The following is a 26,416-nucleotide window of genomic DNA, read 5'->3' as shown; positions in this document are numbered from 1 at the left end:
TCTGTCTCTCTCTCGCTTCCCTCCACCCCAATTTTTATGTTCTTCGCTATCGTGAGCGTGAAACGAGTTTTCGTATAAACCCTTTTCCTCTTTTTTTTTCTCTCTCTCTCTCTCACACAGGCTGCGCATTCTTTAAAAGTTAACAGGTAGGTGCAAGAGTTCATAGTTAACATGTAGGTGCGAGGGTTCAACGTTAACAGGTCGGTGTGTGGGTTGGAGGTTAACAGGTAGGTGCGTGGGTTCAAAGCTCTGAGGAGAGGTGGGCCACACACAATGAGACTCGCCACGGCCCACACATACATCACTGTCCAACCAGTCGGTAAATATGAAATTAAGCATCAAAGGGGAACTCGGCCTTGCTTGTCAAGTCCGTTAGATTGAGGTAGGGGGGGAGGAGGAAGGGGAGATGATTTGACCGGTCAAGGCCGAGATGACAAAGTTGCGGCTTACCTGGCCTTCAGGTGTACATGTGAAGGGGAGCCTGGTGCCGGAGGAAGAAAGCTCGGGGGCAGGCTATTAACGAGATGATGAACATGCGTCACATCCATCTCACTTCTTGCCCTTGTCGTCTAGGATCTCGAGTGGCTTCCCTTTTGCGTGACGTAACAACTTCCGGTATTGAAGAGGCTTGGAGTGCGAGTCTTCCCCTTCCTCCCGCTCTCCCCTGTTACTATCTTTTTTCTCCACTGTGTAAATAATCCTTATCACTCAAACTAGTTTATTTCAATTAGTCCTACTCAGGACGTTAAAATAAGTTCTTTAACATTTGTTTAGTGATTGGTAGTGTTACACCTACAAAACTTCTAAGTCTAGAGTCCTTTCCTGTTTATTCGTTTATTCCCCCCTCTTTTTTTCTCCGACCATCATGGACGTTCCTTAACTATTTCTTCTTTACCGGTGTTAGTCTGTTACATCTGCAGTTTATTTCTCTAAATTCCGACCGTATTATGATTGTCCAGGGAGTTGACAGGGGAATGTCCTGACATTTTTCAATCCCCTGTCTGTCATCTTTCTAATCATCGCTGAGAGTGTGACCTGTCCGTCAGCAATCCCGCGATACGAGAACTCATCACTCATTTTTTTAATTTTAAATCACAGCAAGCTTTTTGCTAATCGTACAACTACCTTACTTTCACAGAACCATCTCGAGGATCTGTTGACTGAAAGAGTTGCTGCTGCTGCGCTTCTAAGATTCTGTAGATGGCGCTGCGTCCCGACCTTTCTCGTCCTGGCAGCTTTTTGCGGGCTTGGGTGTAGAGAGCTTGCAAATATTATGACTTGCCTTGTTTGCCCTCCTGTGGGATCGTGTGACTGCCGCGGGGGCCGGAAGCAAAGGGAGGATGTCATAGGTCTTAGATGACATAAAAACCGTCTGAGGCACAGTCGTTAAAATCGAGCGAGCGACGAAAGGGACTCCTCTTCCTCTCCTTGTCGTGATTCTCGCCAAGTCTGTGGAAATCCTCAATTCCGATTGTGCCTATCAGGATTGTTTCCTGAGAATATTAAACCGGGTGCGGGGGCTAGCTCTTCCCAAAAATGAAAAAAAAATGACAGATAAATGAGGTGACTAAGTCGCCAGCTGTCATCAACTCGTTTGTCTGACTTTCTTTAGGATCTGGTTAATGGCCGGTCATTCTACAGACGAACATTACCATTCTATATACAATGCTACAGGGTTGCTCACAAGCTGTCGATGTAGTCGGTCTGGCACCAGACTTTGGTCCTGTCTTCTAAATGAAGGTTGGATGCAGCGCGGAAATAAACCACCATCGCCACTACGACAGGTCATCTGGGTGTTTGTCGGGGCTCAGTCATCTGTAACAGGATGGAAGACATTCAGTTAAGACCGGGTATATAACATAGATACCTTTGTCTGTTTTTCCCCGCTGCCTCGTCAGCAGACACGATTAGCCGCTGTCATGTGATGTCCAAAGGGCAGACATTTGCCTGTCAGCGCCGGGGAAGGATCGAGGTGTTAACCCTGAAACCCTAGGGTATGTCAAGAGGTTTGAGTCGGCGAAGACCAAGATTTGTCTTTGTCAGGGCCACCAAGATTTTGTTATTGTCAGGGCGGACAAGATTTGCCGTTGCCCTCGACCAAACTATGAAATACATTATAAGCAAAGATATGCGATTGCATTCTGTGTGGATGTGGTTGTTGGTTCGTGTGGATGTGGTAGTGATGATAATTCTTGTTGAACACCAACGAGACCTTAACTAAGTTTCCATTTTTTTTCTCTGTCTGCAGGTCCTCCATTCTGGACCCGAACAGGAACTCCGTGACAGGTAAGTGGATCACCACAATCTGTTCTACCCTTTATACCCGTTTATACCCTTTACCTGATGGTACTTTTTAAACAACACCCGCTGACTCTGTGCCCACCTTTCTTAACTTTATAAAATTTTCTTGTTATTTTTATCACCTCCGAGTGTTTAGATTCACGTGTGCCACTGAGGTGATGTTAAATCCAAACAACCAGTAGCAGGATAAGTACACAATGTTAACCTTGCCGGTCTCGGGTCAGAGTAGACATCCACCTTTCCTCTTCTTCCTTTAATTCTTTTTTCTTGTTGTCTGACTTTATTTTCCCTCAACTTTCCTTTTTCTGGTATTCTTTTTTTCTACGACCCGCTGAATGGGAATGTTAATCGAGAAGCAAATAGCAAGGATGCAATAACAGAAGCCAAAGTGCGCGGATCAAGCATAAATGACATCCCAACACGAACAATCTACTTTAGGATGTCACTCCTCCGACTCCGATTACCGTCAGTTGGAACCGCCATCCACCCCACCCTCAGACCCTCCCCTCTGCAATCTGGCTACAACAGCATCTGCAGAGGTCCACGCAGCAGCAGCAGCAGCACCGCGACCGCCGAGGCTGCAGATCTCAGACCGAGATATTTCGGTCATTCGAGCAAATAGAGGCCTTACGTGGCCGCCACGTATCGGCGTCGTATTGCATGTCATCTCTCCCCTGCCATTCTCCTCCGGGGAGGTTGTGTACGTATTCCCGGTGCGCTTCAGGGTTAGGTCGTGTATTATTATTCTCTGTGGTTTTTTTCTTTTTTCTTTTTTTTTCTTCTCTATCTCTCACTCCCTCTCTTTGTAGACTCACGCCAAGAGCCGGAGCGACCTGCGGGTTTTGTCTACGTGATCTCGGAGTGTTTGTCTGTAAGCCTGCACTCTGTGTGGGGAAATCGAGAAGAGGAAGGAGTGATCGATTCCCTAATGCAGCAAAACGATTGATATTGCGGAGTTTGTGGTACAATCATCATCATCATTATCGTCGTCATCGTCACTCAACCTGTACATCAGGCGGCTTCCGATTTTGTGACTCTCGTTTCTCACCCTAACATGCACCCGTATTACATTCATACACACCCACTTAAACATTCCGTGCATTTACAACTGGACGAGCAGGTGACTAGGCAATGCGCTGGGCAATATCCAGAAATATAAAGCTCAGATCAATAGAAAGTTAATTTACCGGAGTGAACACTCAATTCCTCAGTTTGAAATTATTAAAGGCATTCTTCTCTGTCTCTGTAGTATTTTACCTGCTCTCTTCCTCTTTCTTTCTCTTTCCGTACTTTCTCTCGCTTTGTCTTTGTGTCTATTTTTTCTTCCTCTCTCTACCCTTTCTGTCATTCTGTCGTTTGTATTTATCTTCCTATCAGATTCTCACCCACACACCCATGTAGCAAAGCCACCCGTGAGGAGCAGGACCCATACATACACTCTGTGAAAGTAGGAATTCTGTGAAATTCTCTTGGTCACTAGATGTCGCCCTAGCCCCGCCCCCGCCGTCCCGAGTGACAAGAGACCATTTATTACCGTATTAGACTGTTGTCAGTGGTCTCCCCTTCCTGCTGTTATGAGGACAGTATGGCGGTTCTCGGCGGTTCTCGGCCCTGACTACAAAGGGGTCGCATACAGCCAAGCAGTCGCTCATTCTGACAGTTGTTGTTTTGCATAAAGTCCTGTGTTGCCCCTTGTTTGACTTCTGCCAGACTCTAAGTACAGCGCGTGCGTCACAGCTATGGTAGCCTCTCCGTGTCAGAAGTACAGTATGGTAGTCCGAATGTCCAAAAGACATAAAGACAATTTGTTTTGTAGGGGAGCTAAAGAAGTAACATTACACAGAAAACGATTAGAAATTTTAATTCTAGAGGGAAGCTTTGCCGTCACCTATGGAGTAATGGCATAATTACTCAAACCAGGATGTTGCATATTGTATTGCGAACAAATTGTTAAAAAGCTGTGAATGTTGGGGAGTTATTTATGACCCAGTCCCTGACAGGGAATCAATTTTATTTCTGAGGTTTTTTGGTAGATTTTTTGGGTAAATGTCTTTTACATCATTCGCATTGTTGTTTATTTATTGATATATTTTTTTAAACCGCTTTCTATGTTTATTCAGCCTCTTTATCACATCTTTCGCTCTTTTTTCTAGTTTTTCTCTTCATTCAATTTTTTTTTCTTTTTTTCTTCCTCTCTCTCTCGTTAGAGAATCAACAAGAGGGAATCGTCTGTTGTATCGATCAGTAATAATGACCGTGTCCTGGTGCATTCTGTAAAATGTCCTTCGCCATAAAAGAACGGGTTGAGTTGCTGTGTAGAGGCAGTGAAGCTGAGTTCCATGCTTTCCTGGCTTCTAGCCTTATATTACAGGCAGACTGAGATAGGCTCTTCACGGTCGACTAGGCGAGGATATGCATGCCTGAGCATCTCCGGCCATGCACTAGCGGCAGTTTGTACTGCCAGACCCTCATTGTCCGAATCAGAACAAATTTGAGGGGTTAGATATAATAATTGTGTCATTATCAGGTCATTGCATCATCTGCACTTTCTGTTGGGTCTGTGCAGTCCACCCACCCACCCAACACCCCCATCTCCAGCTTGTCCCTCGTTTGCAACCATTAAGTCCCTCCCTGCCTTATTGTCCAATCTCAGTCTATGTCCGGTTTTGTTGTCCAATTAATTTTGTTCTGCCATCATGGCGAGTTCAGACAGTGCAGAAAACAAAACTGGGTGGGTGGGGGTGGGAAGGGGCAATACATTGAAATCAGATTAAGCTGGTGGGTGGAGGGGTGCCTCAACTAATTAACACTTCTACTTCTCCTCCCCACGTACCACCCGGCCATATGGTCTTCATTTATCACGTGGGTTTGGATTTTTTTTTTTATCATTACCTCTTGAGCATTTTGGATTATTATCAATTAGTAGCAAATTAGTTGCTGATGTTGATGATTTTTCTGATACTGTAAAAGCATCGGTGAAATATTACCACCACTACACAAGCTATGTTTTGTGTGGGTGAGCGAGAGGAAGACTTCGCCTTAACAACACAGTCTTGGCCCATTGACTTTATTGTGGGGGTAGATGGGCTGGGAATTATGGGATTTAAACGTTTTTGCTATGTTAAATTGTACTTAAATTCTGTGGCGTGTGTCTATGGCCGCTGGAGCGCCTCACTCCTTCCCCATCACCCTCCCCACCCTACTAATCCCGTATTGTGTGTAGACTGTTGACAAACCTAGTTTAGTGCCCTCGACAGACCCGCGATCCTCCGAGTATGTACAGCCCCCCATTCTCCTGATGGAATAAAAACACTGTCCACAACATGGATGATCATTCCAGAAGGATTTTTCCTGATAGTTTTTCCCCTTTTTTTCTTCATAGAGATGAACACAGATTCATTTTATGTCAGTAAGTAAATACACTTGTGGTGTTTATACATAAAGACTGTTAACTTGGTTTTGTCAGGAAGTTTAAAAACACGGACTGTGTTTTTCCAAGGGCTGATACGGCTGGTTTCTCTCGGTTTATACAAACTGTCTTTATCAGGTGAGCCATAAATGCACAAACTTCTATCTTTCTTCAGTTTTATGCAAGCTTTTACCTGTCAGAATTTTTCACTCCGCATAAATTGTATCGTTAGCAAAAACTTGTTAGTCCAGCTCGCGTTTGAAAGCTTTTTAGGAAAAAAAAGAAACGAAACCTGTTTTAAAATAAAGTTTGCCCGATTTTGGCTTTTGCGACATTTTTCCGCTCATTGCAGATCACGTGATAGATTTGTACTTGATAATTGGTCACTTTAAAGCGCCTTTAAGGAGCTACAGGTGGCGATTATTTAAGGGACTGATGGATGAGTAAAGGTCCACAAATACCCGGCAAGTGAAAACACGGGCAGCAATAATCGCCATTTACACTCGCGAGAACTCTCTGTTTCGTCCTCCTATCGTCTTCATTCAACACCTGTGCACGTGTTGCAGGAGTGAGGACAGGCTGAAATCTCTAACATCCTCCTCGACCCTCCCGTATTTTTAACGCACGAGCGAAAGAAGTCAGCGAAAAAAAAATAGGAAAAATAATTAGAAGAGACTCTAGCACAAAGGGAAAACCTAAAGGTGAACAGGGATGGGGATATTTAAAGCGCAGGTGGAATCGTGAGTCGAGTTTGGGGAAAGCAGATTAAGCCTTCCTGGGTCCACTGGATCCAGGAGAACCCAAGGAGACCAACCATCCGACCGGTAGACCTGCTGAAACAGTTTGTGAGTGTGTTTGTGAGTGTGAAAGAGAGAGGTTTTGTTTTAACGCCATAAACCTGCGAGTTGTCTCCGCTTGGAAAAAGGTTTTTAACCGTTGCAACTACTTCGATGATTGGTGCACTTAAATGGCAGCCAACGATCTGCACTAATTATCGATAAAGACAGCCTGAACTAATTTCCCTCGTCTCACTTTCCCTTTCACAAAACACCCAACCACCACCACACTAAAAAACAAAATAGTTATTTTAAAAAACAGACGTGATGCTGTGTGCGGACTATGCAAATCCCATCGGGGTCATAAGGTCAGTCAAAGCGGATCCTGATGTCGGGAGCGGCTGTGGTATAATGGAGGGTATTGTGTTCGTGGTTTACTCAGACTAATTTTACCAGTCGTCAGCAGCTTGACGGTCTGTGACGCACACAGACATCAGACCACAGCAACCTGCGATAGCAGCAGTAGAAATATCTCGACACAAGGAGGAACAACTCAGTAACGACAGTTAGAAAATGGACCGTTGGAGTTTCCTAACAATTCAAATTTACTCCAAACTTCTCTCTTAAAAAGGGGAGGGTGGGCATGGAGGACACATCACGACTCAAAATGCTGTATGCGACAATAATGATGATAATCTGTGTGGGAGGGAGAGGGCGTTGTCGTTGCAAAGTATTCTCCAGCAAGGAGACAACTGTCCGCACAGATGGTTTTGCCCGGAGACACCAGACGCCATTAGGAATGGCAGCAGGGAAAGTGTTCGTCCACTTTCTAGAACCACTGACCTCATAGGTCATTCTTTCTAGAGTGAACTTTGTACCATCTCGAGATGGGTTGGGGTGTGGGGAGAGAATCATTGGCACTAAAGGCGGTTGCCTACGCCGCGACATATCGCGAAATATCCTCACGGTGAACTGTACGATCTGTGCAAATTGTTCGTTGTACCGATCCTGCTGTCTGCACATGACAGGTGGGCGACAGATGCAGTTCTTGAAATTATGTCTTTCCCTGTGATCGGATCGTAGAAAACTGTGAGTAGGAAGCACGAACTACGAAGGTCAGTTCGCTCCCTTTATATTTATTGTATCACAATGGACACAATTGGCAGAAATGTTTTATTTCTGGTTTTGTTGTTTTTATATTGTTGAATTTCATGCTTTGTTTGATTTATGTTTGGATTTTATGGCTTACGCTTGTTTAATTTGATTTGAGTTAGTGCCTGGCCTTGGATTTTAATTTCAATGTTTTTATGGACCTTGATTACGATTTTTTTTTTAACATTGGGAGGAGAGATGTTCTTGTAAAGAACGAAGATGTTTTTGAGGACCGCCCAAAGTCTCCCTCAAGCCAGTTCTCTCACATTAACGTCCACACACGTTCTTGCACCTGCTTGCTGATGTTCCCACATCGCGACCAGCGACAACAGTTACGACCCTACAGCTGCCGCTAAGGGGGATGGGGAGGAGGCTGTGGGGGGCACAGGAGGTGGAGGGTTTGTATCTCGGAATCATGGTGGCACGGACATCAAAAGTGCGTGAAGAATTCCGTGTAAGTTCTGCCAACTCCACCACCCTTCCCGCCAAGAAAGGGCCGCGAGACTGGAGGAACTGTTGTAAGTGCTGTGGACAGGGTAATTGGAAGAACTTTTAAGTTCGCAACGAGACCTGACGGCAGAGAATGCACCTTCATTACAATCATCCCATGCTTCTGCCCCGCTCTCTCTCTCTCTGTGCCAGTTCTGCCCTCGCCAGCATCAGCAGGCAGCAGCATACTTCAAGCTGCTTGATGCTCTCGTTTTTTTTTCTTCTGTAGCTCCATCGTCGCCTCCAGCAGCACCTGAATCATGTTAAGTTTAACACGCTGGATGCGGACGTTGAACGAGAGGTCTTGAGTCCTTTTTATTTTTTTATTTTTTATTACTATCTTCATTTTTTTTTAATTTTTTTGGAGGAGTGTCTGGGAGTTCCTGCTGCTTTGCCTGCACGGCGCGGGAAAGCTTGTTAATCGCCTCTTTCCCCAGAAAACTGTGAGCGACTTCTCCTGGCAAGTGTTTCCTCCGCCCCTTAGTCTGCAGGGAGAGGCCAAAAACGGTGTTTGAGGTGGCACGACGATGCATACATCTGTATGGTTGTTAACCCTGTGTGGTCTTTAAAAAAAAGTAAAAAAAAAAACCTTTTGTTGTTGGTTGTTTTTTTAACCGAGACCATCAGAACGAGTCATAAACACAACGCGGATAAACCGAAGACAATGAAAGAAGGATGAGACTGTGGAAGGGTATTATCCTGTGTCCTTCTCTTTAAATACTGTAGCTTCGCAAAACTGTTGTTCACCTAATCCTAAGGTGGAAAAAATGCGTTGGGAGTCGGTATGCATGGTGTGTGCCGAGAAGTTTTTGCTAAGAATGAGCATCTCGAAGAAGTGAGCATCTCATTGTGCATCCTCACTGTCTGTTGTCTCCAGTGTGGGTTACTGTTTTTGTATACAATACACCCGTTTCTGTTACAAATACTCATATTCTTTTTTAATCTTTCTGCAATGGTTGGGTTCCGCCGTCGACTGTTCTTCCACCCACCCAAACTTACCTACCCTCCCACTACACGTTTCACCTCCATCCAGTATCCTCCGCAGCCATTCCCCGGCTCCCTCAAGACTCACACGATGTTTTATAGAGAAAGGGGTGTGGGTGGTGGTTGTGGTTACCCACCATCTCTTGGGAGTAATTTGTTGATTGAGAACTTGCCTAACGGGGCTTGATGGCTGGGAATGTCCCCTGCTAGTGCGCCTGTCGCGTTGGAGAAGCGGTTCGGATCCGGAGAGTCTCGGTGTCCTGGTTGGAGAGCGCAGCTGAAGAGGCACTGAACTCCGGCAAACACTGGGATTGGTGTTTATTATCAGTACAATTTTTTAAACGCGCCAAGCATGCCGGGACGTTCAGGCCACAGTTTTTACTAGACCGAGGCGGGGGAGCAACAAGTGCTGGGTTCAAAGAACTGGCGCGACATTCCGCCGACTCCCCACCCGGCACGCAACAACGACAACCACCAGGCGGGTAGTGGAGAGACCCTGCAGCCACGCCCCCTGTGCCTTCTCTTCCCCCTAACCCTCCAGCTGTATCAGTCAGTAAGAAAGAGCTGCTACACTGAAAAGTTCGTGACCATCAACATTTTCTGCACTGACTGGTGGGAATGAAAAACTTCGAAAAGGCTGATGACTTCTTTCAGTCTCGGAGGAGCATGCTAATACTGCTTGTTCAGGAATTGTTTGCACTTTAAACTGTCTCAAACCGCCACCACATCCAGCATGTGTGTCTGTCTGTCAGACCTGTTCATCTTTTTGCAGTCGAATGTTCCCTCACAAACTTAATTCCACCTACCCCATTGTCGCTAAACTTTCCATTTACGATGTAAAGGTCGGGGAGGGATTATTAAATATTTTATTGGCCAAAGCTTTACTTTCCATCAGTATTTTTCCCTCAGTAAACATCTTTATCGTACATCAACAAGAGGAGTGATAGCGGCGGTTGTCTACTGTATCAGTCTTGTCAGTGCGGTGAGCTGTGCTCACTCCTTGCCGAGAACCAAGTTAATCTTGACGAACTTCTCGTGCCTCCCGGTCCGACCAACACACTCTCGCTGTGTGAGATATGTGCTTCTGTGCGGGAGTGTCGTGTCTTCCATTCGCTGCAGTTATTGAAATGCTGGTGGAGGTTGTAAGACACTTTAAGCAACTTGTTCTTTCAAAAGAGATTTGTTCTCTTAAGCGAAGATTTGTTGTAGCGCCTTGCTGCCAGGAGAGAGAGAGATGGGCACACAACCTTCCTTTCTCTCTCTCTGTACATTCATCCCTCTCTTGGTAAAGGTTCGCTCAAATAGTCTATTGAAATAGGTTGTTGTATTTTCTACGTCATGCGATTGGTTTGTTTGTTTGCTTGTTTGTTTGTCATTAACTCCTTTAGGTGAAAAATCGTTGCTATACCGTGAGACAAAAAGTCCACCTAACTTGTGTTCATCCGCTTTGACACTAAGTTTCTAACCCCTCACCCATCAACCACCTACCCACAGTTTTTGTATGGGGAACCCCTGACGTCCCCACCCCACCCTTACCTCCACCATCATCAAAAGCTGCTTGTACCCCTTTGCTGTCGCTTTTCTAGGGATGTCACAATGTGTTATACAAAGTCTGGGCATTTCACTGAATGTTTGACAGGAGTCAAGACTGCAAAGCCAGTCAGGCGGAACCAAAAGTTATGCGCTATTGACAGGAATATAATTTTCCAGAAAAAAACTTTCTGCAGGTAACAATAGCCAGGAGCTTGTCAAACTGTTCGGCGGTCCATGTCATCCGGTGTGTGCACCCGCTCCCAACATGAGGGGGACTCTCTCAACCACCCGTAAAGTTACTTTTTTTCGTACATACAAGTGACCAGCCCCCAGTCCCCAGCCTCCACCCCTGCTTTCGACTCCTTAGCATGTCATTTAATTTCACGGGTGGGCCCACGGCGTACCCAACCATGTTCGCCACAATGGCGGCTTTGAAAAAAAAATGTCGTCTGCTTGTCGTTGTTTGCTGTGCCGCGTGCGGGGAGCGAGCGAAGGCCGCATGTTTGATCGAACACAATGTGCTCCCCCTGACTGGGATGGGAGGGAAGGGGAGAGGACAGGAGGGTGGGCAGCCTGCCACCCGTCGAAAGGCTGCCTGCCGTGTGTCGGGTGTTTTCTGGAGCGTGAACGGATACATCATATGGTCTGGACCACAACTTTATTTACCCGGGTTTTCATGAACTGTTTGTTTGCAGATTAGGGTTGTCGTGTTAACGGCTGGGCAACTTTCTGAGGCCGACAAAGTGCTGAGCAAATCAGGGTGGACAGTGCTCAGTTTTCTTTTCTCAGCTTTCCTGAGGTCCCTTGATCGAAACTCTCAGGTGAGGGTTTTAATAGGGTTAGACATCAGTCGTTGCAAATTCTTCGTAAAATTCAATATCAAAGTCACTTTAGTTGCTGAAAAAACTCTAGTCTGAGAATAAATAATATAGAGATGGGGGTCATCATCCGTTTGCTTCCTTCGTTATGCATCGTTAACGTATTTCGTGATTGAATCATGTTTAAGAAACCAGCGGAAGTAAAGCTTAATCAGGATGAAGTGCGAGTATAGATAAAGGGGAGGTAAGCGGAAAAGGGGGAGTTAAATTCTCAAGTATACTATTCCATAAAGCAGTTTAGGGCTTCCAGTCGCAGACATCTCTGTGAGAAGCGAATACAAGCATAAAAGCTTAGAAATGGATTTTATCTGACTGTATTTTGTTTCTCATTAAATGTGCACACTTAACTCGTGTCTCCTCCTTCAGACATTTTACCCATAGTGCCACAGCCACTGACATGCAACAATTTTCAGTCTGTGGTCTGCCATGTCTGACTGTCGTAAGCGGAAATATATTTCATTCTTACTTAACGCAAATAGAAATCCACAGAAAAATTCTGGAGTGGGGTGTCCTGTTTGCTTTAGCAAAACACACTTTTAAATGTAGATGGTCCCCGATGGTTGGACCGAGTCTTTTACCGGCTTTTCTTGTCTTCATAGTCAACCCTTCCTAAAAATAGACTCGCTGATGTCATGCTGCATTGTACCTTTGTGTCTAATGGCTTCTGAACGACAAAGTGTCTTCCATCTCAGACGAGAAAGTATCAGAAATAAAATATGAAATCGCACAAATACTGGACTACACCAGCTTTCAAATTGCTGCCTGCAAGTAATGTTTGCAAGAGAAGACCAAGCCATTTGTTGTATGTGTGGGTGTTGGTTGTGTGGGGGGAGAGAGATGATCCTCAGTGCAATTTTGAAGCTCATTGAGTGCGAGAGATAACCCGAGACCCTGTACGCCCTTTGACTACAATACTAGGACAGGATACAGCGGCGGACGAGTGTTTGTTTTTCTCACTGGTTCACGCCTTCGTGTAAAGCCAGACATTGACTGAAGAGGTGAGCTCTACTCTGCTTGGTAAACAGAGAGACAACAAAGAGCCACTTCTTTTTCACAGACAGGAAAATTACACCAGGGAAATCCAAGAGTACTTCACAGTTGGTGAAAATGTCTAATCTCTATGTGGCTTGAAACATTTCGTTTTGTGGCATCGGCGGTGTTGTCTACCCCATCCCCAACCTCCCTTACCCCTCGGGGTCGGACGAAGGAGCCTGGTTAGTCGCCGAGTCCAGTGAATTCCATACAAAGAACAAGGCGGCTACATGTTGGATGTGACCCTGACAGATTGGGTTCTTTATGTTGTCATGTCTGGTCAGATTGGGTTCTGAGGTCAGTGGAAATATCAAAATATTCATACCCGAGGTGTTAAGCGCACTCACACACGTACTATGCTTACAATCATGTTCTGAAGAAGGTATGGGAAAAGCAAAAGAAAGGAACAAACCAAACAGAAAAAAGCAAGACTTTAATAAAGAGCAACATGAGAGTGTTACTGTCCCTCCCCTGATGTTCAGCAGAGCGCGGTCTGCGGGTGTCTGACGGGTATCTGACGGGTGTAGACTTTGACCAGGAGGCGCGGGATATGAAGAGGGTGTGTGTGGTAGGGAAGGGGATAGAGAGAAAGGGGAACAGACGCATGGGATGTATCGGTGGCAGCTAGCGGTGCAAGGTTCAAATTCCTCCTTGACCTCACTCGCACTTTGCACTCAAACCGACTGCTGCGTGCTTCAGATTCAGCTGATACTCCTCTTTCGCTACAATACCTACTACGTACTTGCTACATCTCTTGTTTACCTTCTATAATTTATTGACGTGAGCACACATTCACAAATTTGTATCATAAGTCTTGAATAAGTCTGTCGTATGTCCCCGTTATTCAACCTCTGAGTTCCTTTGCAGTCCTTTTGAGCAAACTGGACCCTGGGTGTCATCATGTAGTCATCTAGTAGTCATCCTGCTACCTTTGGTCACTCCCATGTTAACTCGACAACGGTCAGAAAATCGTCAGTGTCCATAAGCGAAGATGACCGTTTTTTCCTCCCCTCCCTCCTTCATCCTGCCCTCACCCGACTCTCCCACTGGTCGTCTGTTGGTTCCAAACCCACTCTAACCCTCGGGAGGGCTCGTGACGCTGACTTACGACCCTGAACCCTCCGCACTAGCTCTTGGGAGGGTTGCACATGTTGACAGTCGGGACCTGTTACCTTTGCGTCTTTCTCATCCGGGACATCAGCAACAGACTGTGAAGCCGCAGGAAGAAAAAGTCTGGCGCCGCTTGCAGCCGCGATCATCAATCCTGACAGAGCCATGCGGCTGTCACGGCACATGTTCGCAGTGCAGTGTAGTTCATCTCCCCCTCCCCCGGCCATCTCCCCCAGCTTCTGACGCTTTCCCCTCCCCCCGTAGTCGGAGGTTATTCCCCTTCCTCGCTTTCTTTGTAACATTTCGATTTTCTTCCTCCATTCATTATTTCCCACGTTTGCTATTGCCATTCATGCTGCTACACGTGCATCCAGTTTACGAGTAGTCTCTGTCGAGTGCTCCGCTTGATAGGAGTACATCACCCACCCAGTACATCACCCACCCTGTAGTTGCATTAAAGAACAGTTTTGTGATCTGGTCTCCCTTCTTCACTTTCTGATGCCCGCTGGTAAGTGGTTCACCATGCTCAGGGTGGAAGATGGAAACTTCTTCTTTCCGCCGCCTTTGTCTTCATATTTTCATGATGATTAGGAATAGTTTCCAGCCACAGACCTGAAGAACTAGTGGTCTTATTGTGTACATTCAGCCAGGTAGACAATTAACATCAACAACAACTGAAAAATAATATTAATAAGAATAACAACCGTGTTAAAACTTGGGTTAAGATTAGTCAATGCTAAGTGGACACGTAAGTACATGAGCACTTACATCTTCTGTAAGCCAGGGGGAGATAAGATGCCTACTGTCAGCTAGATGCGCATGCTCGGCATCCTTCTTGTTGCTATTGGCAACGAGCCGTGCAGGTAGAACGAGGTAAGTCCCGCCTGCCCGCCATGTTCTTGTCTGATTTATTCGCCGCCTTTTTCATGGGTCACTGCACATGAGCGCATCCGCACGCCGCTGTTTTCACGTCTGAAGGCACATCTCTGTGATAAGACTTGGCTTTCTGTCGGGTGTGGGTACCTCGTGGTTCGTGGTTTACCCTGCTCACTTCTCCTGTCTTCCAAAGGTTTGGTTTGTCCATGTTCTAAGGTAACACGCTTCCTGCTTTAGGATGTGGACCAAACGGCAATAAATATTGTTTTTCTGTTTGAAAAGATCTGGGAACAGTTAAACTTTAAAGAATGATAAGAGACGAAATGAGTGCACCAGGAGGTCACGTCAAAACTGACCTTTGACACACTGGGTTATGGCAATGGCAGTCACGTGTTGTTCAAACGGCAGCACATCACATGAAGCAGAAACGAGATTTCAATGAACCATCGACAAATACCCCGAGCCAGTTTTGATAACCATGAAAGAATCTTCCACAGCCATGAACCATCGACGACAACCATGAACCAGTAATGATGACCATAACAACATAAACGATATCCATGAGCCAGAGGTGAGTACCCCGAGCCGACAACAATAACCACAAAGCAGTAATGCTGATACATTTGTCCGCAGTATACATGGATGTCGTGTGCAGTCATGCATGAACGCCTCTTCCTTCGAATCTTGTTTTCTTATCCTTTCTTTTTCCTCCAGGAAGAAAACACCCAACAGCATTCTTCATTCTTCCCTTTTAATTTCTTCCATTTTATTATATTCTCTCTCGGTTTAGTGGGTTTGAAATTTTTTTTCCTTTTTTTAGATGAAGGAGGTTATAGGAACGAAAGGACTTTTTTTTATGTAGATAACTAGGAGGAGGTTAATCAGAAATGGCTCCTCCAAAGGGCCGTAACCGCCATTATTACGTGCATGTCGTTACGGGACTTTAATCAAAGCCGTCGTTAGAAGGCGCAATAAAGACGATTAATACCCATTTGATAAGGAGCAGGCCACCTAACATCTCTCCTCCATCGACAGAAGTCATAGAGAGCTCCGTGCCCAAGGGAGATAACGCTGGTGAGAGTTCAAGCTGTGGCTCAGGCACCTCCTTGCCAAGGAGGAAAAATTCTTCTCTCCATCTTCAGGGCCGTGCAGATTTCCTTCATTTTGTTTGTTATGTTTATCAAGTCAGTTTGCTTATTTCAAGGGGATAAAGAATGGCAACTGTGGCAGAAGTGTTTTAGGTTTGCCTGTCGTTTGCCTTTTTTTTTTCTTCTCAGGAATCTTCCGGATTCGCTCTCATTGGTGAATAGATTCTTTCATGCTGTTTGTGAAGGTTTAAAATGTTTATTTGTCTGTAGAGTGCACCCACACTTTCAAAGGTATAGACAGTTTCAACACACTGTCAGCATTTACATATACACATGTATAATATAGATATGTACTTGTACAATATATATACACATATAAGCATTTACACAGAGGTTATAGTTCACTTTTCAAATGCTTGCTTTGGCCACATTCTGTGTAGGAGTCTGCATTCCTTGCTCTCCTGTAAGGTTTAGTCACGTGATATGCTTCAGTGAACATCAGAGTTACATTTCGTATTTCCGTATGGAATCAGTCTGTCCTCCCTCCTCGCTCGTCTCTCGCTCGCTCGCTCGGCATACACTTACTGCATTACAACAAATTTGTGTTTGCGTTTTTTTGTGGGCGAAATGTTGAGAGGGAGGCGGGTGTGGAAAAACATTTCTTGGATGTTGTCTTTTTCCAGAGCGCCGAGTTCGTGTGAGGAGAACTGCGTGACGCTGTGCAGCTGCTGCTTGATGCTCGCGTGACAGGCCTGCTAGTGGTAGTCTTCTGGTAGTCTGCTGGTAGTCTTCTGGTAGCTCGTCTTCTGGTAGCTCTGTGGTCTTCTGGTAGTTTACTGGTAGCACTGTGGTATTCTAGTAGTCTTCTGGTAGCCTGCTGGTAGTCTTCTGGTAGCACTGTGGTGTTCTAGTAGTCTTCTGGTAGCACTGTGGGGTTCTGGTAGTCTTCTGGTAGCACTGTGGTGTTCTGGTAGTCTTCTGGTAGCACTGTGGTGTTCTAGTAGTCTTCTGGTAGCACTGTGGTGTTCTAGTAGTCTTCTGGTAGCACTGTGGGGTTCTCGTAGTCTCTGGTAGCAGCCTGGTGTTCTGGTAGTCTTCTGGTAGCACTGTGGACTTCTGGTAGTCTTCTGGTAGCACTGTGGAGTTCTGGTAGTCTTTTTGGTAGTCTTCTGGTAGTACTGTAGCACTCGTGTAGCACTCGTGCAGCACTGTAGAGTTCTGGTAGTCTCCTGGTAGCATTCAGCCAGCACTGTGGTGCTTCTGGTAGTCGTCTGGTAGCACTGTGGATTCTGGTAGTCTTTTGGTAGAACTTGAGCATTCAGGCAAAACAGTAGAGCTTTTGGTAGTGTTCTGGTAGCACTTGGAGCATTAAACAGCTCAGTGGAGTTCTGGTAGTCCTCTGATGCTCTGGGAAAGCTGTACCGTTCGGATTTTCTAAGATGCTTCAAACGACACAGAAATGGAACTTTTTATATATTTTTTTTCATTCACTTAGTCTTCTGCATTCTGCTCACTCATTCTTTTTCTTTTGCTCTTATTGTCTCTTCACGCACACACACACACGCTAACCCCAATCCCGAACGCGCGTTCACACACACACACTCTTTGCCTACATGTTAATGAATGACTCGACCAAGCTCTCCAATAACAAGTTAGTGTGTGAGAGAGAGACGGCTGGAGACCGTGGCCGCAGTGTGGCATGGCTGCCCATTATTTACCCGATTCATTGGGTAACGTCCCGACCTCCGGGTGGCGAGGCGCCACTGTTGCAGCATCTCGCAGCTGTGGTGCACGGGAGGTGTGAAGGGTTAGCGGCAAGGTGTAAACGTGTTTATTTACCGCCACTGGCAGTCAGCTGTCACGTGGCTTCAGTGGAAGCGAGTGGAGGAAGAAAAGTGGGGATAAAGAAAAAGACACACAACTCCAGATGTGGGTAATAGGGCTTCTGGCCGCCATTGCCAGCGGACGCACGTGCTGGGGGAACCGTCACTGCGTCCTTGTGTGTGTGTGTGCACGCGTAGGTACGTGCGTTCATACGTCTTCATTAATTAATACTACCATCCAGCGCGCGTGTTTTAAGTGTACATCAGTGCTAATTATCATCTAGGTCACGTGACGATGTCACTAGCCACTCTTGCTCCAGTTCTCGTTTTTTTCTGTAAATTCTATTGGATTACCGCGAGATGATCACGTTTCTCAGGGTTGTTGTTTTTTGTTTTGTTCGTTGTTGATATCTTCATTCGCGTATTCAATTAATAAGTGTGTTGTTATTTAGCTTCAAACCACCTTTACGTCACTTGACGACTGTTATGTATGCTTACAGACAGACACGCACGCACACAAGCACACCAACGTGTGGTGGGCACAGGCCAGGTAGTGGGAGGAGGATGGCTGTGATGTGGGGCGAGTGAGCAAGTGACTTGCAGGTTGAGAGAGTCAACAGCTTGTTAGCCGATGCGAGGCGAGGGCTGAGGGAGTGAGCGAGAAGAGGAGTTTGTTGGTTTGACTCACTTGTGTTTGAGAAGTATGGAAGCGATCTGCGGGCGCGCGCTGTGCGGCGAAATGTCAGAGCGAGAGCGAGGCTGGGGAGGCAAGCTTCACACACTGCCACAAAGGGAGTCAGATGATGCTTCACTTCACACCGCACGCACGTTCTGTCTCTCACTCACACACTCACGTTCTCTCAATCACACACACACGCACGTTCTCTCTCACACTCACACACGCACGTTCTCTCTCTCACGCACGTTCTCTCTCTCACACACACACGCATAAACATACTTTTTGTAGAAAATGTTCTTTTGGATCATTTTGTCTCTCACACGCACACATTTTTAAAGTTCTTGCTAAATTTTACATCTCCCTCTCTCTCTCTCTCACTACTTACTACTTGTGTTCATTTATTGATTAATTCATTTATCTTTTTGTCTTTATCTCTCTTTTTATTTTTCTCTCTCTTATAAATTATGGAAGTTATTTCGGTCCTGTTTATGTCATTGATTCCTTCATTAATATATTTTTGTCACACATACATGTTTTGAAAGTTCTTTACATTCAGTTGTGCATCTCTCTAACTTCTTTATGTTCATTAATTCATTCATATATTTCACACACACTCTGGAAATTCTTTTTGGTCTTTGGTGATTCTCTTGCTCGCGTGAATATTATTCTCATTCATTAATTCTTAGATGTGTCACTCTCTCTTTTCTCTCTCTCACACACACTTTCTCTCTCATACCCTCTTCACAAGTCTCCCTCTCTCTCTCTCCTTCTCTCTCTCTCTGAGAGGCGTGAGCAGGGCTGCTTGCAAAATTAATTCCATGGCATATAGGGGGCGCAGTGCGCGTGGCTGCTAATGAAGCAGGTAACAGGTGAAGTTCAAACACTTCAGGCCCCGCCGCCGAGCACCTACCACTCCGCTCCCCCCCTGCTCAGGTGTGTTTAGGCGGACAGGTGAAACCAAGGAGCAAGATACCTTAGTTCTACTTTCATCGCCTTACACATCGTCAGCAAACAGTCGATTGGTCCCCTTATCGCGATGACCATCCACGGTGGATTTAGTCAGTTAAATTTTTTTTTAAAATCTTTTATCGTTAAATCCTGCGTCCATTTTTCTGTTTATTCGATTGGTACGAAAATAAACTACCCCGATGATGTACAGGTGGATAAAGAGGAGCCACTACCCTATCCATATTACTTTTTTAATATTGAAAATTTGCATCCTCTGTGAAGCTACCTGCCTTTGTACAGGACGGACCTCGTAACTCTAACCCTTGTTTAGCTGAGGACCTTGGTAACAAACTTTCCAGAAAATATTCGTTTGACCCATGTTAACCAGTCTTATTGCCTGAACGGAAACTTGTTCACAACGGGAGGTGACGATGTTATTTTGTTTTCAAAATCACTGTATTCATGCGCGCGGTGGCCCCTGGACACAACGTGTCACACAGTCGCCATACGCCGAACCTCGCACTTCTTTTCTTCTCGTCTAAAATCAATTCACGGTGAATTAAGATTTTCACATTTTTCTCGGATTTTTCGCTTTGCTTGTTTCTTGACCGCCTGTAGAATTTGTTTGCTGCCATTTCGCGCTTCCGGTGCGCAGGGAAAAAAGGAAACAGCATCTCGGAAGCACTGAAACCTCTTGCTGCGATTCTGAAGAGCTTTTTTTTTTTTTTTGACAAATGGCGGTGAGACTGGTATCTTTCGTTCCATTCAACGTAAACTGTTCTCATCTTCTGTCTTAATGGAGGATACAAACCGTACGAGACAAGAGTGCTCAAGGGGTAAGGGAGCAATTGAGGTTTCTTTCATTCCCTCTTCCCACATTCTGTTCCTCTGAGTGCAGAGAAAAGACAGATTGCTGAAGACGCTTCATCAAAGTTTTCTTGACATTTTTCTGGACATCGGCCTGGGGTGTGATGGCTGGTCAGTCAAAGAGGAATTAACGAACTAATTTTTCAAATTGACTTGTTTTTTCTAACCCTGAAAATAGTATAGGTTAGTTGGCTAATTTTAGTGTTCATTTTAGAGGAAGATGTAACAAGACCGTGCTTTCAGCAGAATAATCTTTGGTTAAGATGGAAGCAGCACCCTATCAATAGTTTATCAAAAGCAATTTAAAATTTGTATTCTTGATGTTTTAAAGACTATCGGGAAAAATCTTTTGCCCTAAGGTCCTAAAAGGTTCCCGTTGAGAAGATAATTCGAGATATTTAAATATTCCAGGAGGGAAATGGAGCAAATGTAGATTTTTTATTAAAAGGAACTCACTTCCGGTATAAACAGGTTCCGTTTCCCATGACCCAGTAGGCAAACGTTTATCTCAAAGACCTGCTGGAGTGTAACGGTAATGTACATTGCCAGATTCTACATCCGGGCATCCGAGTAAAAAGTCCCTTCAGTTGATGAAACACAAATCTTCAAACATCGATGTAGTCGCCATTGTTTAGAAAGAGTTCAGTTTGGTCGCCTTGAACCTGTATACATCGACACCTGTTCAAGCTCCCGCCATAGTGGAACTCGTCTGTCGTCCGTCAACAGTGGGAACACCTGTATGGAGATGGGTTCATGGGTTCATTCGTCTGACTGGGGGTAAGACTTCCATTTATTCGGAAAAACGTTTTGCAGTCGGGTGGGTTTTGTTTTCTTTGCGGGTTTTTTAAGGCTTTACGAACTACGGGATTCGTAGACCTGCAGCGTGCGTGCTATTTATAGACAAACATTGTCTTGGATTTCTTGGTCCTGTTCGTGCCTTGGATCTCCACCCGGTGATCGCTCAGTTGGGTAGAGGACATGTTTTGCCAGAGCTTCGGCGCTCGTACCAAGACAAGAAAATGCTTTCACTACCCTGAGCTAGGCATCGCCCTTCTCTGTCTAGTCTTCCTGTTCGCAACCTCATCTTCTTCATACACCAGCTTCGTTCCCCTGTCCCACCCCAACCTCAACCCACCCTACCCGCCTTGTCCTGAATATCCCATCTTTCCACAGAAACAGACCCGATCCCCTAACCTTTGCAAACTCATTGCAAAGATAGAGAGGAGAAAACGCAAATATGACAGCTAAATATACAGCACATCATTGTGAATGTGATTGGTCTGTGCTTAACTGGATTGCCTCTCTGTGCACACCACCAATAAAATGCCAGGAAGACAGATGTACGTACGTGCCTGCATGTTTCTCTGCTTGTCCATCTGTCAGGATGTCAGACGCAGATGTTGCATCATTATTTCTCTTTAATCTTTTTTCTCAAAAATTTGTCTCAAAAGCAACGGAAAAATAAAAAAAAAAATTGCAGCAGCCATCAGCGATGCCTTGATTTCTGAAGTGGTCGGCGGCAAGTCGTGAACAACGCCAGTCGATAAAAGATGATTGCTTGCTCGCCAGACAGCGAGTGGTGGAGAAAATAGAGCGGTCTGTGTGGCCAGGAAATTACCCGGTGGAGGTCAAATTTGCACAGGAAGATAGGATGTAGTGGAACACAAGAGAACAGGATTTGGTTACCCGCTATGGGCGCGTTAATTGTTGAATAGGAAAAATGCCTTTCCGATGTTTGTTGCTAGAATTCGCGCACACGCGCTCATGCCTTTATTTTCTGTTTTTGTTTGGACCGTGTGATGACCTTTAAGTGAAGTAATGTACTTAAGTGTTCAATGGACATTTGGAGAAATGGTTTTCAACTTGTACAATACGGACAAAAAGCCATGCCATTGAAGATTTAGATGGTAGTCTTGGCACCAAGTACAATGTGGTCCAACATTAACCTATTAGTCTTGAGATGTATATTGTGTGTTAACAGGTTAAAGCAAAGTATAAAAAATACGATAGTCAGTGTGAACAGTGAATTTTCTTCTTGTCAGTCTTGGTCAGTACCTGTCTCGTAGAATGCATCACTTGTCGGTGGCAAGACCAAAAATGGTTAGAATGGAACACGTGTCAGGACCGGAAGACCTTTGATCTTTCCCCAACAGGCCGGAGGGATTTTTTTTTAACCCGGGGTGTTATTTTCTCAGTGCTCTGGGGTTCTTTTTACACCAGTGGATCTTGAAATCTCAGGCTGGAACCTTTTTATCTTTCACTTCTAACCCAAGTCTTCTTCAAACATGGCACGACACCTCAAACTAGAAATATTCCGATTTAGGTGAGACCTTGTAATGTGGTGCTTACTGAAAACACTTTTGGACAGATGTCGAAAAAAACAATAGTTCGGTTTTAAACTGTTGTATAAAGTGTTTCTAAAGTTATTTGCATCTTCTACCAGGGATATAAAGAAAACTTTTTAAAAAAAATCAATTCTGTTTATTACAACAAAAAAACAAGAAAATGCAGTTGTCCTAAATCCTTTACCGCCTTCCGTTCCTGATGTCGCGATACCACGTGAAGGACGAGGAACATTGTGCTAAAATGTCTGTGACCCCAGGGGGTCAAGTGAGGGTGTAAACCTTGCAAGCGGATCCAGCGGAAGTCGGCCACGTCACAAGACGTTGAGTCTGCGAGTCGTGAAGTGAGAGGCCGCGGACACACCGGGCTTAGAACCGAGTCCTTCTGGACTGAAATACGAGACAGATGCATTGTGCAGATTATTAATGTCACGTGTAGCCATTCACTCAGTGTGCGCACAAAAGCTGCGCAGAGTAACAGAAGAAGAATGGAAAATGTTTCTTTGTGCTCAGGTGTGATCAAACAACTACACAACAGTTCCTCCAGGTTTTCATTTCACGGCCTGGATTGTTTGCTCACAGCGGAAGATTAATCGTGACATTATTTTGTTTGTTGAAAAAAGTGGGTGGAGCTTGCTTTCACAGCTCTTAAGCTGCAGGAACAAGCTGCGAGTGTTACTGTAGTAGCAAATGTTAAAATATGTACCTCGGTAATGTGATATTTATTTCTACCTCCCTCTTGTTTTACGTTTTGGCAGTTATTTACTAACCTCAACTTCATCTTGCCTTTATTTTTTTTATTATTTAAATATGTTCGTTCAGTCTCTTAGTCTTCAGTCTATAAATCTTTTTTATGTTTGTGCAAGGATTTTATGCTTTAGAAAGTGCAGTCGTCTCTCTGTGTATGGGTGGTGGACGGATGTATTCGTGCGCGCACCTCCTTGTTTTGAAAAGTAGTTCTTCTATACGATCGAACCTCGCAGTGTTTTTCGGTGTTTGGAATATGACAGACTGCACCCAGCTCCCAAAAGTGTTTTCAGTTTTCGAATAAATATTTAATGCACACTTTCACATCGCTGCTGAAAACTGTTCACAGAGTGATTGAGCGAAGTTGTGTAGTGGGTCACGTGCTTAATCAGCATGTCTAACGACATAGTTGCCTGGTCTTCGGGTTGTTGGTCAGTTTGTCACAGCCTCTTCATGATGTAGATGCCATATTGATAAAGAACTGTCAAGATTTTGTAGGTTTTGTCCTTTTTTTAAGTGCACCATGTTTTTGATTGGCGGGGAACGCAAGAACATGAAGCTCTAGAGTCTTAACACTTCCTACTTTTTTTAAACAGATAAAAGCTAAAAGTTCGATATTCAATCGAACAGTCGATTGGTCCTAATTCTGAGGTCAAAGTTCAAGTGAGCGTGTGTCAACAAACGTGTCACAAGAGCTGGTATGAGGCCGTTGATGACTTGAGTGATGGACTCCTAAAAACCTTCTTTACGATCGCCACGCACACAAAGCACCCGACGGCCACCTGCACGACCTCCGCTTATTTCAGGCTTAGAGTATCATCATGGATCGGCGAGGCTCTTGTGAGCACATTAACGGGTCCTTGCTAGTCCTTCAGCACACTGCGCATGTCCTTTGATCCCCACGTCCTTGAGAAGAAGTCGTCCTGCGAACTGGAGGCGAGGACCGAACCACAAACCATCGAGAAGAAGAGCTGATAGAAGCTTGAAGAAGGACAGACATCTATCTACCCGGCAAAGGCCTCCCATTAAAAGTTGTAGCAGGCGAAGTCAGCTCGCGAGTTGGGCAATAAAGAATGTTTTTAATGCCGACCATCTTTATGGGCGCCACACAAAGGCTTGGGTCTAACGTGTGAGGTCTACAGTTAAGCCGGGGGTAATTTTCACACAGAACCGAAATTAGTTTATCTTAGACCGGGTGGGTGTGGAGTTAGAGGCCGGTGCATGTACTTATACAGCCAGACAAGGGCAGACAAGATCCGCGGTGAATTAACGTTAACAGCTGAAGATTAAGAGGGAGGAGGAGGAGAGAGAATGAAGGCTGGAGATGGTGATGGAAGAGTGGGTGGAGAGAGGAGTCAGGGTGGTTGAGCGAGGAGTATGACAGTAACGGCGTACTCTGCCAGAGAATGAAGGGTTTTATTTTCACATTTTGACAGTTTTTCTGATTCTGGATGCTAGAAATAGCTAACCGAAATAGACTTGCCTGTCTCTGTCTCCTTGGCTGGGAAATACCAACATTGTGGCTGAGTTCGTGCGCGCATGTACCTGTGATGTGTTTTATGTGTGCACCCTGCACACTGGCTGGCTGATTGACTTTTTAATTCGTCTGCCATGATTACGAACGGAGTACAAGTAGTTCTGTTTTCCGAAAAAGCTCGTTGCTGGAAGCCATGATGTTTGTCTGCTGCAAGAACAAACAAAGATCTGGTCTGTTGTGTGTTTCTAGTCGATGCTTTGGTCTTTCTCACCCGTTAGAGCCCCAAACCTCTATAGAAGCCAGTCCACCTTGTTAAAGTGAGACTGGACTAGTTGCCTTTCAATTTGGGAAAGGTCTGTCAGGCGTTTCTCCGTCTAATGATCCCATGGTCTGAATTTCACTCACACTAACAACAAAGGTCTTGGCTGACTGCCGAAGTACTTGTCACAGACGAGCGGAAACAAGTATTTAATTATTGTAACTCAGCCCAGGGTACATACACCCGGGCCTGATCACACGGTCTGCGAACAATGGCCAAGATTGTCAGTAAAGAGACAGGTTACTGGTAGACACATGGGGTCGTACTCATGAACCACATATATGTATCTTTACTTTGGGCTGGCTATACCTCCGTACACGACTGACACCCCTAGCAAGCCCTGTACCCGTATCTAAGACAATAACTTTTAGATATCGGTCCACCTCTCTAGTTTGCTTTTTTCAATTCTAAGACCCAGAAACACTTGGTCTCCAATCAGCTCTGGGATAAAGTTACTTTGCATAATGACTATGTGCCCAATGGGGTCGATGCCATGAACCGTGGCTGCTTCTTGGGTTGCTTGGCCTCTGGTCAGCTGGACCATACGCAAGGGAAAGAATTTTTTTTTACGCCGAGCCAGCAGCTAAGGTTATATCACTACAAATTAAGCAGCCAGCTTGTAAACACGCCAAGTGCATAGAAGGAACAACGTGCCCGAGACGAGATCTCAACCCAGGACAGCAAATCCTTCTAAGCAGAAGCACAGTAGCTTACCTAAACACGGTGTTTTCTTGGAGTTATTTTTTTGTTTTTTGGGGGTCTTTTTGGGGGGGGTCTGTTTATCATTTTACGGAGACTTTTTTTGTGCATGAACAACGAAGATAAACTTTACCAAAGCAAAGAACGGGAACTCCAAAGCACACACGTCATGGACAAAGCAATACAAAGATCGCTGCTAACAGACTTCATGATGATCTCCCTTGTCCAGGTGTGGAAGGTGGACGTTTTCTATTTTTCTACAAATCACCACCTGGAATTGTGGAAGATTAGCGACATAATCACTGTGGAACATTCCATTCGCGTGTCAGCGTATCAGTCCATTCCCTGGACGCAGACCCGCAGAAAACTGAGAGGACGTGTCAATTTGGGTGGGCCAAGGCCGGGTAGGTGATCTTGCCCTCGACAATGTCCGTTTGATTGGAAGCCTGCAATGCTGAATCTTTTGTGCATGAAAACTGATCATATCCAAACCCCCTGTAAGGTTTTGCCGGGATACATTGTCCTGCCACATCGCAGGGGTTTTTTTTTATTCGTTTGTTTGTTCGGGTTTTGTTTTTTTTTTTCTTCATTTCCTTGCAGTCCCTGTTGATTCCATTGACGCGATTTGGCGCTGCGACTGTTTGCACTAAATAAATAATTCTGCCGGCTGGAGAGATCATTTGTCTTCCTTCTCCCGATCCCCCCACTTAAGTTACCTCCCATTCTTTCATTCGGAAGATAACGGGGTGTCGACTGTATTAAATGATGGTGGGAAGATCTGTTGTCACTGACATCACTGAACGGTCGTTGTACCCTGCAACGATGCCTGTCTGAGATGAGTGACAGAGGAAAGGTGCAGTACACAAGCACACACGGTCCTGTCATTA

At 45.1% G+C, this 26,416-nt stretch overlaps 1 protein-coding gene across 2 annotated transcripts in view; it reads left to right on the top strand.

Moving 5' to 3' along the window:
- Positions 1-26,416, top strand: part of LOC112556266 (inactive tyrosine-protein kinase transmembrane receptor ROR1-like) — a 232,331-nt gene that overhangs the window by 142,140 nt on the left and 63,775 nt on the right. For both annotated transcript variants that reach the window (XM_025225105.1, XM_025225106.1), the window contains one exon: positions 2,249-2,286. In XM_025225105.1, coding sequence (XP_025080890.1) covers positions 2,249-2,286 — 38 coding nt within the window. The remainder of the gene's footprint in view (positions 1-2,248; positions 2,287-26,416) is intronic.

The sequence above is a fragment of the Pomacea canaliculata genome, linkage group LG2 (genome assembly GCF_003073045.1).
Source record: "Pomacea canaliculata isolate SZHN2017 linkage group LG2, ASM307304v1, whole genome shotgun sequence".
NCBI classification, from domain to species: Eukaryota; Metazoa; Mollusca; class Gastropoda; order Architaenioglossa; family Ampullariidae; genus Pomacea; species Pomacea canaliculata.
The sequence above is the reverse complement of the archived record's forward strand: the minus strand, read 5'-3'. Positions and strand labels throughout refer to the sequence as shown.